The sequence below is a fragment of the Haliaeetus albicilla genome, chromosome 18, assembly GCF_947461875.1.
Source record: "Haliaeetus albicilla chromosome 18, bHalAlb1.1, whole genome shotgun sequence".
Classification (NCBI taxonomy): domain Eukaryota; kingdom Metazoa; phylum Chordata; class Aves; order Accipitriformes; family Accipitridae; genus Haliaeetus; species Haliaeetus albicilla.
In genome coordinates this window covers 30,108,364-30,125,800 of record NC_091500.1, presented here as the reverse complement: position 1 = coordinate 30,125,800, position 17,437 = coordinate 30,108,364, and the positions used below count along the sequence as shown (strand labels likewise).

At 64.7% G+C, this 17,437-nt stretch overlaps 3 protein-coding genes across 7 annotated transcripts; 2 read left to right on the top strand and 1 right to left on the bottom strand.

The window, feature by feature from the left end:
- The first annotated feature begins 244 nt into the window (after positions 1 to 244).
- On the top strand, positions 245 to 2,273 carry PFDN5 (prefoldin subunit 5). The gene is made up of 6 exons (XM_069806419.1): positions 245 to 365; positions 942 to 1,044; positions 1,372 to 1,403; positions 1,579 to 1,653; positions 1,780 to 1,885; positions 1,969 to 2,273. The coding sequence occupies exons 1-6, from the start codon at positions 294 to 296 to the stop codon at positions 2,046 to 2,048; spliced, it is 468 nt and encodes a 155-aa protein (XP_069662520.1). The 5' UTR covers positions 245 to 293; the 3' UTR covers positions 2,049 to 2,273.
- Positions 2,274 to 2,469: 196 nt separating this feature from the next.
- Positions 2,470 to 11,352, bottom strand: LOC138689836 (zinc finger protein 853-like). Of its 4 annotated transcripts, none has more exons than XM_069806406.1 (3): positions 8,192 to 9,555; positions 5,175 to 5,178; positions 2,470 to 3,380 (listed from the first exon to the last, which is right to left on the bottom strand). In XM_069806406.1, exons 1-3 carry the CDS (start codon positions 9,052 to 9,054, stop codon positions 2,778 to 2,780), a joined length of 1,470 nt encoding a protein of 489 aa, XP_069662507.1. In that variant the 5' UTR covers positions 9,055 to 9,555; the 3' UTR covers positions 2,470 to 2,777. The 4 variants fall into 4 exon arrangements, with proteins under 4 accessions (XP_069662507.1, XP_069662504.1, XP_069662506.1 ...); XM_069806403.1 differs by lacking the exons at positions 5,175 to 5,178; positions 8,192 to 9,555 and adding exons at positions 3,701 to 3,802; positions 4,296 to 4,443 and having other exon boundaries at positions 2,470 to 3,583; XM_069806405.1 differs by lacking the exons at positions 2,470 to 3,380; positions 5,175 to 5,178 and adding exons at positions 10,637 to 10,749; positions 11,136 to 11,352 and having other exon boundaries at positions 7,895 to 8,762.
- Positions 11,353 to 13,412: 2,060 nt separating this feature from the next.
- ASB8 (ankyrin repeat and SOCS box containing 8) lies at positions 13,413 to 17,206 on the top strand. Of its 2 annotated transcripts, XM_069806407.1 has the most exons (3): positions 13,417 to 13,814; positions 14,810 to 14,914; positions 15,394 to 17,206. In XM_069806407.1, exons 1-3 carry the CDS (start codon positions 13,698 to 13,700, stop codon positions 16,024 to 16,026), a joined length of 855 nt encoding a protein of 284 aa, XP_069662508.1. In that variant the 5' UTR covers positions 13,417 to 13,697; the 3' UTR covers positions 16,027 to 17,206. The 2 variants fall into 2 exon arrangements, with proteins under 2 accessions (XP_069662510.1, XP_069662508.1); XM_069806409.1 differs by lacking the exon at positions 14,810 to 14,914 and having other exon boundaries at positions 13,413 to 13,814.
- The last annotated feature ends 231 nt before the right edge of the window (positions 17,207 to 17,437 follow it).

The window sequence follows — 17,437 nt, the reverse complement described above, 5'->3', positions numbered from 1 at the left end:
GAAGGTGGGGGGGGGCTGCTTGCTCAGGGTTCCATCACCATGACAGTGCTGGGCTTTAGCCTCTGCCCCTGGGGGGGCACCTTGGATGCCCCTTCCATGGGGGGAAGGACCCTTTTCCCTGGGGGAGGGTATTGGGGCGCTACAAGAGAGCTGCCCCCCCCTCCCCGACTTTGGGGGGGGGGGGCCTGCTGCCTCCCCCCTCGGAGCGCTGCCGGCCGCCGGCCGCTAGGGGGCACGCGTCCGGCGGAGCAGCGAGAGGCCTGAGGGGTGCTAGAGCGTCGCGGCGGCCCAAGATGGCGCAGACGGTGAACGTGGGGGAGCTGCCGCTGCCGCAGCTGGAGCTGCTCAAGGGGCAGCTGGATCAGGTGGGGTCGCGTCGGGGGGGACTGTGTGGGGCCGAGGGGGGCTCTGTGGGGTCGGGCCCGCCCGCCTGGGGCTGTGTGGGAACGCGTTGGGCTGGGAGGGGCTGGGGGATGATGTGTGGGGCCTGACTGGGCTGGGGCGGGGGGAGGGGGGGGCTATACTGGACCAGACTGGGCTGTGGAGGTGGGAGGGGATGTGTGGGACCAGGCTGAGCTGGGGTGGGAGCGACAGGCCCGGACTCGGGGCGGGGGGGGCATGTGTGGAGGCAGAGTGAGCTGTTTGGAACTGGGGGAGGTGTGCTGGACCAGACTGGGCTCTGAGGAATACTGAGGTAGAAACTGGGTGGCTGGGTTGAGGGGGTGACGAGGCTGGAGCTGACCGGGTGAGGTGCTTCAGCCCCATGTCACCCTGTGTGACACTGGCTTGGAGACACCGCTGGGTGTGGGACTGTGGCCCCCCCTCCGTGACATCTCTTGGGGCTCTGGCACTTGCTCTTTGGGGCTGTTCCAGGCTCCCTCCTGCTCCCCCCCCCAGCCCCGGGGCCCTCTCCCCACTGACAGGGCTGTGCTCTCTGCCAGGAGGTGGAGTTCCTCTCGTCCTCTATTGCTCAGCTCAAGGTGGTGCAGACCAAGTATGTGGAAGCCAAGGACTGCCTCAACGTGCTCAACAAGAGCAATGAAGGCGAGTGGGATCCCCCCCATCCCAGCTGGACCAGGGGGTGCTGTGCCAAGCCCCCAGAGGCCGGTACCCTCTTCCCTGGCTTTGCCGGCCCTGGCTGCTCCCCCAAATCACTCCTTCCTCCCTAGGGCTGAGACGTACCAAGTCCTGCTCTGAACAAACCACCCAGAGCCCCCGTGTCAGCTCTTTTGGCCCAGGCTCTGGCACCTCGTGCCCGGCAGAGAGGCTGAGGGGGCTGCTGGAGTGGCCCAGATGTTACAACACCCTGCCCAGATGTTGAGTTGTGGCCCTGTGGGCTCCCCTCACTCGCCTCTGCTTGCTTTTTCACAGGGAAGGACCTGCTGGTGCCCCTCACCAGCTCTGTATCCTTTCTCACCCCCGCAAATTCACTCCCCTTGGGGCTGTTTGTGCCAAACCAGTGGCGCCACCATCACGCTGTGGTGCCGCTACCTGGCACACCCAGGCTCTGTCCCTGCCTTTCCTGCCAGAGCCGTGTAACCCTCCCGGTTCCCTGCTTTCCCTAACACCCCCTCCCAGATGTATGTCCCAGGGAAGCTCTCGGATGTCGAGCGTGTCCTGATCGATGTCGGAACTGGCTACTATGTGGAGAAGGTGAGGGGTGTGCGTGAGGGACACTGTCGGGTTTGGGGGGGTGGCTCGGTGCCTTTCCTGGGGAACTGCTCCCCATGTTTGTGTCATGGAGGCCCCCCTTAACTCCCTTGCTGCCCCTTCCCTCAGACAGCAGATGACGCCCGAGACTTTTTCAAGCGGAAAATCGACTTCCTGACGAAGCAGATGGAGAAGATCCAGCCAGCACTGCAGGAGAAACATGCTATGAAGCAGGGTAAGCAGCTGGCTCCCTCCTCGCTCTTGGGGGGCACCCCCAGAAGCCTCCCCCGACTCCCCAGCCCCCTTCTCTCCCTGCAGCCGTGGTGGAAATGATGAGCCAGAAGATCCAGCAGCTCACGGCCTTGGGAGCCACGCAGGGTGCGACCACCAAGGCTTAGCCTTCAGCCTCACAGGCCCCCCTCCTCGCCATTGCCGCTGGGATGGGAGCCGAGGCTGGAGGGAGCCGTGGGGTGCAGCGCAGCCCCCGACCCCATCCTGGCTCTCTCTGTCCTGGTTCTCCAGCGCCTCTTTCCACCCCCATGGTGCCCGGCAGCACCAGCCCCCACTTTTTGTAGGCAGCATCTTGCTGCCGCGGTGCGGAATAAATGAATTGACTTCTCAAAGCGGGGTGCTTTTGGGGGTGGCGTTGGGGGGGGCTCTGCCAGGTCTGTGGCCACGCGACTTGGGGCAGCCTTATCCCAGGAATCCCGCTGCTCCCTCCATCTCCAGCCTCTCTCGCCCAACTTTGCAAGGCCTCAGCTAGGTCCCCCCCAACACCCCTGTGGGGCTTTTTACCCCCCTGAGACAAAATAATCCACCTTCCCCCAAACAGAACAACTTTATTCCATGGCCAAGGCCCCATCCAGCCGCGCTTCGCTCCCCCAGCGCAGGGTCTGCCTGGTGGTGCCCCATGGCTTCTACCCTACGTGTGTCCGTCCCGCCCCCCACCCCCAACCCCAGTATATACATCTATAGGGTCCATCCCCTATGAGGGGGTCACCGAGGTCCAGCCTGTGTCCGTTAGGGGCCACACAAACCACAACGGTGTCCGGCGTGGCTTGGCGTCACCTCGTCCCCCTGCCCGCAGCGCAGTCCGTGCGTCCCCCCTCGTGTCCCCCCAGCCGGTCTCAGCGGACAAAGAGGGGCTTGTGGACGCGCTTGTGGCGGTTGAGTGTGGCACTCTTGGCGAAGCTCTCCCCGCACTCCACGCAGATGTAGGGCTCATGGCCGTGAGCCTGCGCTCGGTGACGCTCCAGCTCAGCACCGTCACGGCAGCTCTGCCCGCACTCTGGGCAGGGTGAGGGCTGGCCGCGGGCAGCGTGAACCCGCTGATGCTTCAGCAGGTTGGTGCTCTGGGCAAAGCCGCGGCCACACTGCCCGCAGCGGTGGGGCCGGGCGCCCGAGTGGGTGCGTTGGTGCTTGATGAGGTTCTTGCTTTGGGTGAAGCTCTTGCCGCACTGCCCACAGGTGTAGGGCTTCTCCCCGGTGTGGATGCGCTGGTGTTGGATGAGGTTGGAGCTCCAGCTGAAGCTCTTGCCGCAGTCCCCGCAGCGATATGGCTTCTCCCCGGTGTGCGTCCGACGGTGCTGAACCAGGTGCGAGTTTTGGCTGAAGCTCTTGCCGCACTCCCCACAGGTGCTGGGCCGTTCCCCGGTGTGAGTCCGCTGATGCCGCAGCAGCTTCGACCAGTGGCTGAAGCTCTTCCCGCACTCGTTGCAGATAAAGGGGCGCTGACGGCCACCCCGGTGCCGTCCCCCCACGCCCTCCCCCTCTTCCTCCTCACCGTAGCCCCCTGCCGACGTCGCGGCACCGGAGCTGGGCTGCCCTCCTCGTTTCTTGCTTTTGGGGGCTAGGGGGCTGTGGGGGATGACGGTCTGGATGATCTCGTGGGGCAGGACCTCGTCCTCGCAATCGCTCACGATGCCATCGTCGGCTGCGGGGGTGGGTAGAGAGGCTGGGGAGGGGGCTGGCACCCCCCACCCCGGGGACAGGCGTCCCCCCCTCCAGAGCTGGGTCCCCCCTCCCCAGCCCACCCTCGCCCCCTCCTCACCAATGTAGACCCTCCGGACCATGTCCCCCTCGTCCGAGTCGTGCAGCTCCACCACGCAGGGCTCCTCCTGCTCCATGGGGGCGGCCGGCGGACCCCGGTGTCCTGCAGGGCAGTGGGGAACCCTGAGCTACCCCACCTGACATGGGACCACCCCCACCACCCCCCTCCCTGGCCTGAGACCCCCCCCCTCAGGCTCCAGAAACTCATCCTGAATTCCTCCTCCCTGATGACAATTTGCATCTCGTTTCCTGTTGCGCCATGGGGCCAGTTCCTGTGTGCTCAGGCCACACCGGAGCATGCGGGAGCTGGGCTCAGAGCTGCTGGGGGGGCCCCAGGTCCCTTCATGCCATCCCAGATCCCCTTCTGCTGCCCCATATCCCTCTCCGCTGCCCCAAATCCCCTTGTGCCACCCCAGGTCCCATCATGCCGCCCCCAAATCCCACTGTGCCACACCAAATCCCCTTGTGCTGCCCCAAAATCCCTTTGTGCGACCCCAAATCCCTTCATGCCCCCACAATTCCCTCTATGTGACCCCAAATCCCTTCGTGCCCCCCCCCCCCCCAAATCCCTCCGGGGCCCCATTCCGCCGCATTACCTGGGCTCCCGGGGGGGTCTGGGGGTCCCGCTGTTTCTCTGGACTTGGCCCTGCTGCTTTGCCCTGGCGTTGGCTCCTGAGATCGGGGGGGGGGGGGGGCACACGGACACGGGTAGTTATGGCCCTGCAGCTGGGGGGGGGGCACTTGTCCCCCACCCTATGGATCTGCCCCCCACCCCCCAGGACTGGGGGGGCTGCAACCTCCCCTTAGCCCTTGCGCATCCCCCGCCCCCGCCTCTCCGGGGTGCTTCCCCCGCCGTTTTGCTCCCGAACGAGTCGTCTCCCACCCCCCCCCCGCTCCGTTCGGGGGTCCTGCAGCACCGGGGGGGGTGTGGATCCGTCCCGGGGGGGTCCCTGAGCCCTCACAGCCCGGGGCGGGGGGGGGGGGGGCCGGTGCCGGGCGGCGGCCGGGGCCATTTTGGCCGGAGGGAACCGGCGGAGGGGACCCGGTTGGGGGGGGGAGAGGCGCGGGGACCCCCGAGCATCCCCGGGGCCGGGAGGGGGGCGGCCCCGCCGCTGCCCCCCCCTCCCCGTGTCCCCCCGCGCTCACCGGCCCCGGCGCGGCGGCGCCTCCGCCGCTTCCGCCGCCCGCCCGGCCCGAGGGGGCGGCGGCTCCGCGCGGGCCCGGCCCCCGCCGAGGGGAGGGGGGGGCGAGCCGCAGAGACCCCCCACGGCATCGCGGAGCGACCCCCCCGGGTGCGGGTGTGCGTCGCCAGGGTGCCCGCAGCCCCCCAAAAGCACCCTCCCCACCACCCAGGATGCTCGCTGCACCCCAAAAGTGCCCGTACCCCCCCCTCCGGGGGTGCCTAGGGCACCCTAAAGCTGCCTGCACACACCCCCCCCCCCAGGATTCCTAATTCACCCCTAAGGTGCCTGTACTGCTCTCCTGGGGTGCCCAATGCACCCCAAAAGTGGCTGCATCCTCCTCTCCAGGGTGCTCGGGGCACCCCAGCGGTGCCTGTACCCCCCCTCCCAGGGTGCCTCCTGCACCCTAAAAGTGCCTGCATCCCCCCCACGATGACCACTGCACCCCAGAAGCGCCTGTACCCCCCTCCCAGGGTGCTCCGTTGCTGCCTCTACCTCCCCAAAGATGCCCGGTGTACCCCAAAAGAACCTGCGCCCCTCCCCAAGATGCCCAGTGCACCCCTGCCGTGCCTGTACCCTTCTCCTGGGGTGCCTAGTGCACCCCAAAAAGTGCCTGCTTTCCCCCTAGGCTGCTAGCTGCACCCTAAAGGTGCCTGTACCCCCCTCCCAGGGTCCCCTAGCATTGCCTGTACCCCCCCAAAGATGCTCAGTGTACCCCAAAGTTGCCTACATCCCCCCCAGGGTGCCCCGTGCACCCCAAAGTTGCTCACAGTTCTCCCTTGGGGAGCCCTGGAGGTGCCCGCTGCATCTGAAGATGCCCACACCCCTTCAGGAAGCCTGGTGTACCCCAAAAATGCCTGCACCCCCCCATTCAGCATGCCCAGTGCACCCGGAAGGTGCCCACAATCACCCCCCCCAGGGTGCCCCATTGGTGCCCGGTGCACCCCAAAGCCACCCGCCCCTCCTGCCATAGAGTGTGGTGCACCCCAAAGGTGTCTGTGACCCCCTCAAATGCCTGGGGCACCCCAAAGGGGCGCACCCCCCCCTCCAAAGCTGCCCAGTGCACCCCCCAGGTTGCCCAGTGCCCAACCAAAGCTGCCCAGTGCACCCCTCAGGTTGCCCAGTGCACCCCAAAGGTGCCCAGTGACCCCCTAGGAACTTGCCTCACCCCCGCCCCAGGTGCTCAGGGCACACAGCACCCAAATGCCCCCCCGAGGGTGTCGGGGGGGTGCCAGTCCTCTCCCAGGGACCCCTCCCCACACTCAAGACCCTCAGCTCTGCCTGCCAGCACTCGGGGCCCTGCTCAGGGATTTTGGGGTGGGCCTGTGGCACTTTGGGGTCTAAATGGGCTGAAAAAGATGAATTTCCAGCCCAGTGCCACCCCCGCACCCCACAGTGGGGGAAACTGAGGCATGGAACAGCAATCCCGCTGGACCCCCATGTGTCCTTTGACCCTAAACTGGGCCCCCCCAAATTGGTGGAGAGTGAGAATGAGGGGCTGGAGCCACTTCCCACGTGAACTGGCCCATTCCGGGGGGGGGGCAAATGGGTCTGGGGGAGGAATGCCAAGCCCCCCACCTGCATCTGGGGGGTAAGGGGGCTTGCACATCGCCCCGGGAGGGGGCATGGGTGCTGCAAGGCCGATGCAGCCCCCAGCCCCCCACCTTTGCCCCTCCATCCCCTCTCCCTTCCTCAGTTCCCCCCGCCCCCATTTATTTTTGGGGTGGGGGCCGCAGCGCCGGGAGCGCAAGGCACAAAGAAAAGCCGAAGCACCAGGACCCCCCCCCAACCACCACCGCTTCCCTGCCCCCCCCCCCAGCAGCTCCCCCCAGCCCCAACCCAAGATGGGGGGGTGTCCCATTTTTTTGGGGGGCTTCCCAATCTCCTGTCGTCCCCCCCCCACCAGCCAACCCCAAGGACAGTGGCTCATCCATGTGTGTCATTCCCCCCCCCTTCCCGCAACACCCGCCGGCCTTCGACTCACCTCTCCGAGGCCGAAGGATGGGGTGGTGCGATGGGGTCTGGGAGGGGATGGTGAAGGGTTTGGGGGGTCCCTGGTGAGGGGTTTGGGGGTGCGAGGGCTGGCGCTGGCCCCCGAGCGCGAGGCTGGCGTTCGGGGGAGGCCGGGAACAGGAAGGTCCCAGCGTCATCCCATTCCCCCGGCCCTGCTGCCGCCTCGCCGCGAGCCGGATGCTTTTTTCCACTCGGCGAGCAAAAATAGGGGTGAAACCTTGGAAGGGGGGTCCCCCAACCACGACACCCTCAAACCCCACAGCCGAGCGATGGATCCTGGTGGGGAGGACGAGGGGGCTCGGCCCCTTCGGTGACAGGGAATGGTGGATTCGGGTTTGTTTTTTTTTTCCCTGCTCCGCTTGGAAAACATTCCCGGGCAGGAGGATTTGGGGGGAGTACACAAGGCTCATTTTTGGGGGAGATGGCGGGGGGGAAATGAGCAGCCAGACCCCCCCTAGCCCCCCCACTTTGTGTAATGGCTCCAGCTCCAACCTCGTGCATTCCTCCCCCCCCCCGCCCCGCCCTGCTCCAGCAAAAAAATGGTTGGAAATTATGCAACGAGGCCGGCGCCTTCATTAACGGGATTGAGACGAGCTCAGCACCAGCCCTGGGCGTCAGGGTTTTGGGGTGCCTTCGGCATCCCCTTCTGCACCCCACCACCACTGCCCCGCTGAGACCCTGCAGCCCCCAGGAGGGTCTGGGGGTGCAAGGGTGGGGAGCAGCGGGTCCCCGTCCCCATCCCTGCCCTGGGGAGGTTGGGTGGCGCGTGCGGGCGCGTGGCGGCAGCCGGCGTGGGAGCCGTCCCCGCGGGGCACCTGGCGCTGCGGCACCCGGCTCCGCTCCAGCCCCAACCAGGAGGATGGGAAAAACCTTTCCACGGTGGCGTTGGCGTCACCGGAGTCGTGCCACCACCGCCACAACCGTCGCCTCGTCCCCTAGGGGTGACGCTGCCGGGGGTGTCCCTGGAACCGCATGGCAGGACGATGCTCAGCAAACTCCGCTGCTCAGGGACCTTTTATTGATCTCATCGGCAGACCCGTGCGCCCCAACCCTGTACCCACCCCCCCACAACCCTCCTTGGCTTTGGGGGTGCTTGGGGTGCAGGTGCCGAACCCCGGCTCCGCTGTGGGAGCATCCAGCCCTGTTCCCGGCCGCTGCAGTCCCCAGCCCTTGCCAGGGCAATGCCAGTCCCCCTTGCTGGGGATACACCCCAAAACCCATCCCCACCCTTGCATCCCCATCCCTCTATCTCCATCCCGGCATCCCCGTCCCCATCCCGGTGTCCCCATCCCCATCACGCGGCATGAAGCTTCTGATGCCGATGGAGCTGGGACTTGTGGCGAAAGCCGTCCCCGCACTCCCCACAGATGTAGGGCTTCTCATCGGTGTGGGTGCGGCGGTGACGGATGAGGTTGGAGCTGACGCTGAAGCGTTTCCCGCACTCGCCGCAGCTATAGGGTTTCTCGCCGGTGTGGGTCCGCTGATGCTGGATGAGGGCCGAGCTCTCACTGAACCGTTTGCCGCAAGCGCCGCAGGCGTAGGGCTTTTCGCCGGTGTGGATACGTTGGTGGGTGACCAGGTTGGAGTTTTGGCTGAAGCCTTTGCCGCAGGCACCGCAGGTGTAGGGCTTCTCACCGGTGTGGGTGATCTGGTGACGTGCCAGGTCCGAGCTGCGGCTGAAACCCTTCCCGCACTCGCTGCAGATGGTGGGGCGCAGGCGACCCCCCCGGAGCCCCAGCAGCTCCTTCAGCGGTCCCAGGCCCCCCGGGTGTCCCGGCGTTTTGGCCGGTCGACGTGCCGGCGCTTTCCGTCGCGGCCTCGCCGGGCGGCCAGGTGGCTCACTGCCGGAGGCTGGTGGGCTGGGGTGGGCTGCGGGGAGAGGAGAGCTGGGCACCGGCGGGACGGCGTGGGGATGGGTGGCACCGAGGGCAAGGGGATGGGCCCAGGGCTGTGTCCCACTGAGCCTTTCCCGTCCCATTGGCACCTTCTCTGTCCAGTCAGTCCCTTCTCCACCCTTTTTGCCCCTTCTCCATCCCTTTTGCCCCTTCTTCATCTCTCTGTCCCCTCTATCCCTTCCCCATCCCCTTGTCCCCTTCTCCATCCCATTGATACCTGCTCCATTCCCTCTTCCCCTTCTCCAGCCCCTCTGTCCCTTCCCCATCCCTGCTGCCCCCCCTCCATCCCTTTTCCTGCTTCCCTGTCCCCTCTCTGGTTTGGGGACAGCAGTGACACCCCTGTCCTGCTCCCAAGCCCTGGTTTAACTCCCAGCTCAGCCCTCTGTGTGTCCCCACCAACCCACCCCATCCCACCCCAAGGACAAGTGTCCAGGCTCGGGGGGCAGGAGGAGGTTCATGCACTGGGCAGGATGCGTGCGGATGGCACCACCGAGGGGGACTCGGAGCCCAAATTCCCTCTGCAAACCATGGCTGGAGTTGGGGTACTAGGAAACCCCATGGTGCAGGAGCAGGGCATCCCTGCACCCCAGGATCGGGGCATCACCATGACATGGGATCAGGACATCTCTGCACCCCAGGATCAGGGCATGCCTGCACCCCGAGATCAGGGCATCCCCACACTGTGGGGTCAGGACATCCCTGCACCCCATGACTGGGACCATCCCTATGGTGTGGGAGCACGGCATCCCTGTACCCTCAAATCAGGGCATTCCCATGTTGTGTGATCAGGACATCCCTGCACCCCAGGATCAGAGTGTCCCCAGGCCAAAGCAATGGGGCATCCCTGTACCCTCAAATCAGGGCATTCCCATGTTGTGTGATCAGGACATCCCTGCACCCCAGGATCAGAGTGTCCCCAGGCCAAAGCAATGGGGCATCCCTGTACCCTCAAATCAGGGCATTCCCATGTTGTGTGATCAGGACATCCCTACACCCCCAGATCAGGGTATCCCAGAGCCACAGGAATGAGGTACCCCTGCACCCCGGGATTGGAACATACCTGTGCCACAGAAATGGGACATTCCTGAACCCCCAAACTGGGGCTTCCCCATACCATGCAGTCAGCACATCCCTGCACCTCAGGATTGGGGCATCTCCATGCTGTGGGGTTGGGGTATCCCTGTACCCAGGGATTGGGGTATCCCTATGCCGGGAGAAGGGGGTATCCCCACTCCGAGGGACTGACGCATCCCCACATGCTGGGATCGGGGTATCCCCCTGCTACGAGACCAGGACACCTGCACCCCAGGACCAGAGCATCTTCTCCTTATAGGATCAAGGCATCCCTACGCCAAGGGATCAGGATACCCCCATGCCATGGGAATAGCACATCCCTGCACCCCAAGACTGGGGTAACCCCATGCTGTGGAATTGTCATACCCCCATACGCTGGGATTGGGGTACACCCATGCCATGGGAATGGGACATCCCTACACCCCAGGACTGGGGTATCCCTGTGCTGTGGGATCGTGGTATCCCCGTGCCATGGAAATAGGATAACCCCACATCCCTGGGACACCCCATATCCTGGGATCAGGGTATCCCCATACCATGGGAGTGGGACACCCACACCCTCCGGCATCAGGGTCCCCCCCACCCTCCAGGATTGGGGGATCCCCATGCCACAAGGTCAGGGTATCCCCACATAGCTGGGTCGGGGCAGGTCCACGGGGGACCCCCAAAAAGGACTCCCCACCCCACTCCCCACAATGCCACGGGGACACGCCGCATGGGGACACCTCGGCCGAGCCCCTCACTGTGGCCAGGTGCCGCTTTGGGGGGGCTCACCTGCGGAGGTCCCCTCCGGCAGCTCGGCGTCCTGGGGGTCCCGGGGGTCCCGGGTGGACGGCTCCCCCTCCGCGTCCATCGCCGCTGTCCCAGCACACTCAGACGGGGGGACCCTGCCCGGGGCGGTGAGAAGGAGCAGGCAAAGAGATGGGGTGACATGGGGGCACCCCCGGGGGGGTCCCGGCTGCACCCCAAGGGGGGTCCCGAACACCTCCATGCCTCAGTTTCCCCTCTTGATGCTGGGGAGGGGGGGCATCAAGGCCATGGGTTGGGGCTTGAAGCATCCCCCTCCCCATCCCAACAGCATCCCCCCCCGCCATGCTCCCCACCCCTCTCATGGAGGGGCCCCCCAAGGTTTGGGGGGGGGAGGGCTACACTACCCCCCCCCCCGACTCTGCCCCGAGCATCGCCGCCATCTCGGGGGGCACCGGGAAGGGGAAAAAGAGGGGGGGGCCTGTCTGCCCTTCTTTTTAGGGGGGGGTCCCTGGCCCCGACTCACCGCTGCGGCCGGCCTGGCCGGGGGGCCGTGGGGGCCCGGGGGGGTGGCGGTGGGGAGCGATGGGTGGGCTGGAGCGGGAGCGGGGAGCGGGGAGGCCGCGAGCGGAAGGGCCTTCCCGCATGGCCGCCCTCGGCTCCCGCCGGCTGCCGGATGGCGCAGCTCTATGGTCGGGGGGCTTCGACCCCCCGCCACTGACCCCAAATTTGTTCCCCCCACCCTGCCACGGGGAACGGACATCCCCCCTCCAGGGGGGTATGGCCAAGGGGTGCGGGAGGAGCGGGGGGGGGCCACCATTGCGGGCCTGGGCTCGGCAGCGGGACGAGCCTGGGTTGGGGGGAGTTTTGGGGTGTCCCCCCCCTACCCCTGTGTGTCTGGGTGGGGGCTGGGGTGTCCCCTCCTGTGATGTGTCCGGCTTTGTGGGGGCACTGGGGGGAACGGAGCCCTCCTCGGGGTCCCGCTGGTGCTGGGGGTTTGTGGCTGGGGGGGGCTCGTTGGGGGGCGGGGGGGTCTTTTGCCCTCCCTCCCCTGCCTGGTGCCAAATATTGACATCTGGGGGGGGGGGACACAGCTCCCTCTGCACCCCCAAAACACCCTATCAAGTGCTTGCAGCTGGAGGGGGTGACAGGACAAAATAGGGGGGGTGCCAGTGCCCCCTCCCCCAGCACCCCAATTCAACCAGACGTTGGCAGCTGGGGGGGCATTGGCCTGAGAGTCAGGGCCCTCCAGCCCCCCCAAACTCTCCCACCAGATGTTTGCAGCTGGATGAAGCCACCGAGGGGACACACACGTGAGGGAAATGGGGGCACCCATTGCCCCCCCCTCCATTGGGGACCGCCCCAGGCAGGAGGGACCCCCAGCTCCCGAACCGGCTCCCCACTCAGCTCTATGATTTTAACCCTTCCCAGCCTGAGCGAGGGTTGAGCTGGCGGCTGTTGGCTGGGGGAAGTGGGCAGCCAGACTGGGAGTCACTGGTTTGAACTGGTGGCAGTGTGAGCCAGCAGCGATGGTCAGTGTGGGGGCTTGGTGCCACGGCACAGGCGGCTCAGTGTCCCCTTGGGGGGACAGGTTTGGGGGTGCGAGTCCCACTGTCACCTGGCTGGGTCACCCCTCAAGCTCAGCTGTCACCCATCAGGCTGTTGGGTCACCCTCAGGCGGGAGAGTCACCCTTTCGGGGTGCTGGGTCACCCCCCAAGCTGGGCTGTCACCCCTCAGGGTGCCAAGCCATCCCGTGTGACAGGGCTGGGCTGTGGTGACAACCCGCTCAGGTGTCTGCGGCAGGAGGAGTCGTCACACCTGGGCACAAACCTGTCCCCAGCTCAGCCACTGTCTGACTGTCCCTGACAGGCAGAAAAACACCCAAACCCTGTCCCCACAGTGATGCCCCGGTGCCACACAGCTCAAGGACACCCCAGTGTCACCCAGCATAGGGATGCCCTGGTGTCACCCTGGCAGGGACATCCCGGTGTCATGCAGTGTAGGGATACCCTGGTGTCACCCTTGCAGGGACATCCCAGTGTCACCTTCACAGGGACACCCCAGTGTCGCCCTCAGAGGGACGTTCTGGTGTCACCCTCCCGGTGTCACCCTCGCAGGGATGCCCCGGTGTCACCCTCACAGCGACACTCCGGTGTCACACAGTGTAGGCATGCCCCAGTGTCACCCTTGCAGGGACATCCCGGTGTCACCCAGCATAGGGACACCCCACTGTCACCATTGCAGGGACACCCCAGTATCACCCTCAGAGGGACATTCCAGTGTCACCCTCCTGGTGTCACCCTTGCAGGGACATCCCAGTGTCACCCAGCATAGGGACACCCCGGTGTCACCCTCGCAGGGACACCCCGGTGTGGCCCTCCCGGTGTCACCCCCGCGGGGACGCCCCGGTGTCAGCCGCCACCGTCCGTCCCCCCAGGGTGGCACCCGCGGGCCGGGACTCGGGGCGCACCGGGGGTGCGCCAGGCCCTGTTGCCATGGTGACACCGGGGCCGGAGGGGCGGGTCCCCAGGGCCACCCTCAGCGCTCCCAGCTGGGGCCGCCGGAACCCAGCGGCTGCGCAGCGAGAGGGCGGATTGGTGAAGAGACGGGAGGGGGCGGGGCTTACGGGCGGGAGCGGCTGGCGATTGGAGCAGAGCAAAGGGGGGGCGGGACCGCCGAGGGCGGGGGCGGAAAAGCCGGGAGGAGGCGGAGCCTCGAGGTACTCCGGGAACCGGATTGGCGGAGAGGTCAGACCAGGGAAAGGGAGGGGGGCGCGGCCTCTTCCTGCGCATGCGCCGCTGCTCAGGCTCGTCACTTCCGGGTGGCGGTGCGTTTCCGCCTCCCGCTGGGCCTGGAGCGGCCGCGCCGAGACCGCGCGGACCCCCGGGGACCCCCCGGGACCCCCCCCCGGGCCCCCACCCTGGGACCCCCTGCTTCTCCCCGCGGCGCTCGGTGCGGCCCGGGCAGCTCTTCCGGCCCCTCCCCGCCATAGCGGGGGGGCCTGGCGTGTGCCTGGCGCCGGGGGCTCGGTGAGAGCCGCCCGGGGCATGAGGAGGAGAAGGAGGAGGAGGCCGGCCGACCCGCACTATGTGGTACATCATGCAGAGCATCCAGAGCAAGTACTCGCTGTCGGAGCGGCTCATCCGCACCATCGCCGCCATCCGCTCCTTCCCGCGGGACAACGTGGAGGATCTCATCGGCAGGGTGAGCCCCCCCCCCCCAACCCCCCGGCCCGGCCCTGGGTCGCTGCGAAACGCTCGGGAAGGAAATGGAGGGTTTGTAGGGGAGGGGGCCGAGGTGGAGAACCCCCTCCGTGAGCCAACGGGGTGCCTCGGTGCTGCGGGGGCGGTGTGTGTGGGTATGTCTGCCCCCGTTTCGCGGCTGAAGGGCCAGGCCGGGCTGTGGGCATCGCTCCCCGCTGCTTGAACGCCCGTCGGGGTGAGGTTCTTGCGGCTGGGCCCCCCCTCCTTGGCCCCGCGGAGGGGGGGATCTGGGAGGTTTGCCTGTGCCCGGGTCACTCTTACGTGCAGCGGAGAGCCCTGGCTAAACCTGGCTGATCCGGGCAGCTGCTGAGCTATTTCGGGTGGTGAGGGCTCCGCGGAGCGTCTTAAACCTCCTCGGAGATGCCCTTTCAAAGCCGACAAGCTCCCGGGTTCAGCCCGGGGCTGTGTCCCACCTGAGGATGCTCCCAGGGCAGCTCAGGCTGTGCCGGAACCTTGCTGGTGGCTTTTAGATGGCTGTCAGTTTATTTACCAGAGGCAGAGCACCCCGCTTGCCTTTTCAACACCCCACCCCCCCCGCACTGTGCCTGCTGTCGGCCTCACACCAGCCATTCCTCGTGATCCTGCCGGAGCAGAGAGCTGACAGACAGAGAGCGGCTGTACGGGTTATACCAGACCCCTGTGGCACCCAGGTTTCTTCAGGCATCGTTTAGTGACGATGAATTAATTAAAATCAAGCCTGGGAGCAGGGATGCAGACTGTCAAATGCTTTTGCCCGGCGGCGAGCTCTGTGCAGCTGCAGTTCCCGGCCTGAAAACAAACCCCAGGGCTTGCGCGGGAGCATTATGCTGGATATCTATTAATAAATCTTTTCTAACGATGCAAATTGAGGCGCATCAGCTGCTGGCTTGGGGGTGGAAAAGGGCCAAGAACGGGTGGGTTTGCTAATCCCGGCTGCGGTTTCCTGTGCTCTCGCAGGGCGCGGACGTGAACTGCATGCACGGCACCCTGAAACCGCTGCACTGCGCCTGTATGGTGGCTGACGCTGACTGCGTCGAGCTGCTGCTGCAGAAGGGAGCGGAGGTAAAGGCTTTTAAAGAACAAAACAACGTTATATACGCAAAGGTCACTTTGAAAAGGGTTGGGAGGTGGCAGTGGGTGCTGACAAACAGCTGAGATTTGAGCCAACTGTTTTAAGCGGTGCTGGTTTTGTGCCCCCTCGCAGGGCAAAATGGGCCCAGGTGAAGGTTTATTGTCCCAGTAGGGAGCAAAATGTTTGGGCCCAGGATCTTGGGGGTGCCCGCTTCTCTGGGGAGGGAGGGTAGTTTTGCACTGGAAACCTGAGGGAAGAATTGAAACCTATATATTGCCTGATCTTTGTCAGCTCCTTCTGGCTGCTGGGAGGTCGTACCCCCCACTACCTGCCTCGTTTTCCCATCCGCTAAATTTGTGATGTGGAAACAGTTTTGTGCGGCACCGGCAGAGCTTCCCCTGATGCCGGCAGGAGCTGGGGTACATCAGTGACCCCCAAATCCTTTCTTCTCCCTCCCCTTCTCCTGCAGGTCAACGCCCTGGATGGCTACAACCGCACAGCCCTTCACTACGCAGCGGAAAAGGATGAAACCTGTGTGGAAATCCTCCTGGAGTACGGAGCCAACCCAAACGCTCTGGACGGCAATAAGGACACGCCGCTCCACTGGGCCGCCTTCAAGAACAACGCCGAGTGTGTGCGGTCGCTGCTGGAGAATGGCGCCTTGGTGAATGCCCGCGATTACAACAACGACACACCGCTCAGCTGGGCGGCCATGAAGGGTAATCTGGAGAGCGTCAGCATCCTGCTCGACTTCGGGGCGGAGGTTCGGGTGGTTAATTTGAAAGGCCAAACCCCCATCTCGCGGTTGGTGGCGTTGCTGGTTCGGGGATTGGGTACGGAGCGCGAGGATTCCTGCTTCGATCTTCTCCATCGAGCTATCGGACATTTTGAGCTGAGAAAAAACGGCAGCATGCCCTGGGAGGTGACCAGGGATCAGCAGCTCTGCGAAAAGCTCACACTGCTCTGCTCAGCCCCTGGTACCCTACAGACGCTGTCACGTTACGCTGTACGCCGCAGCCTGGGTGTGCGGTTCCTGCCGGAGGCAGTGAAGCAGCTGCCCTTGCCCACCTGCCTGAAGGAGTACGTGTTGCTCCTTAGTTAAGCAAAAGACAAGGCGACAGGGCTGTTCTGCACCGGCATTCGGCTCCCTTCGTCACTGCTTCCTCGTGGCAGCACTGGGGATGAGGTTGACCGCTTGGTTTGGAACTCGTGGGTGCCGGATTCCCCTCCCCGGTCACCGTCCCAGTTTTCATCCTGCTCTGCTCTTCCACCTGGGCTGGTGCAGGGCAGCAGGGATTCACCAGTGCCACTCACAGACGTCTCCATGTTGTGTCTCTGCCCGCAACGCCTGCTTGGTGGCTCCTCCCACGCGCTATCCCCTTGATTTTGGCCTTGTGAGATGAGTGATCCCCCTTTAATGGCAAATTATATCCCAGCTGTTGGATTAACCTGTTTTTTTTTCCCCTTTTTTTGCATTGGGGCAGACTCTGGGAAAGGAAGGCTTTCTGGGTGTGGGGAGAACAGGGAAACCCTCATTCTTTGAAGGACCTGGGGCAGGAAGTCAAGAGAAGGTGTTGTCGGACCCAGAGAAGTCCTGTGGGATGTGTCGGCTGGAAGTCTGGTGGAAAAACTCACCTTAAGTGCGTGTAGCAAGCCTGTATGTTGTGTAAAAGTGCAGGCTGGCACCTTCGCTTGGCGCGAACACCTGCACACAGCCACGGCTGCCCCAGCACGACACCCCACAGACAGGGCAGACCTTGTGTGTCCCCGGCTCCCGGTGCTTCCGGTGGATGTGGGGCATCCCTTCAAAACATGGAAGTGTATTTTTCCTTTCTTATCTATAATTTTTAAGATGCATCAGTGCTGTAGAGGGGAAGAGGGTGGGAACACCTCAAAAGCCAACACTTTGTGGGGCTGTAATTCATGTGAGCGGAGGAAATGTTTCCCTCCCTCTCCAGAGTAGCTCTGCTCAGAGTGCAGAGCGCTCCATGCCCCTGAGCAGAGGGTTTCCCTCCCGTCTGCCATGCAATAACCCACCCGAGCTCTTCCTTTGCTTTGGTTTTGCACCATCAACTCACCATTTCGTTGTTGATTTTATGTACGCGTGTGTATATACAGATTTTAGGAGGAGGCGTGAGGATGTGCTGGCAGCGGGGCACCAGGCAGGACCCCCATGGGCAGCACCTGCTCTCTGTTCGGCACGGCTCGCTCTTGGTGGCAACGGCATCCCCGCACACACCGTCATGTATTCACAGAAATAAATGGCTCACCGCGTGCTGGAAGGTGTGTGTGTCGCACACTTGTGGTTGGGATCATTGAGGGAGCGCAAGGGGTTGGCCCTGTTCCTTTGGGGTCCTCCCTAATCAGGGAGGGTGTGTCAGGATGGAGTTTGGGGGTGCTGCTGCTGGTGGTTTTGTTCCCATGCTTGTTTTCAGCACGATGTACAGTTCCCGTCACACCTCTGAGAACAGTAACGTCACCTTGTCTGTGATGATGCCTTGTTAAACCCTCAT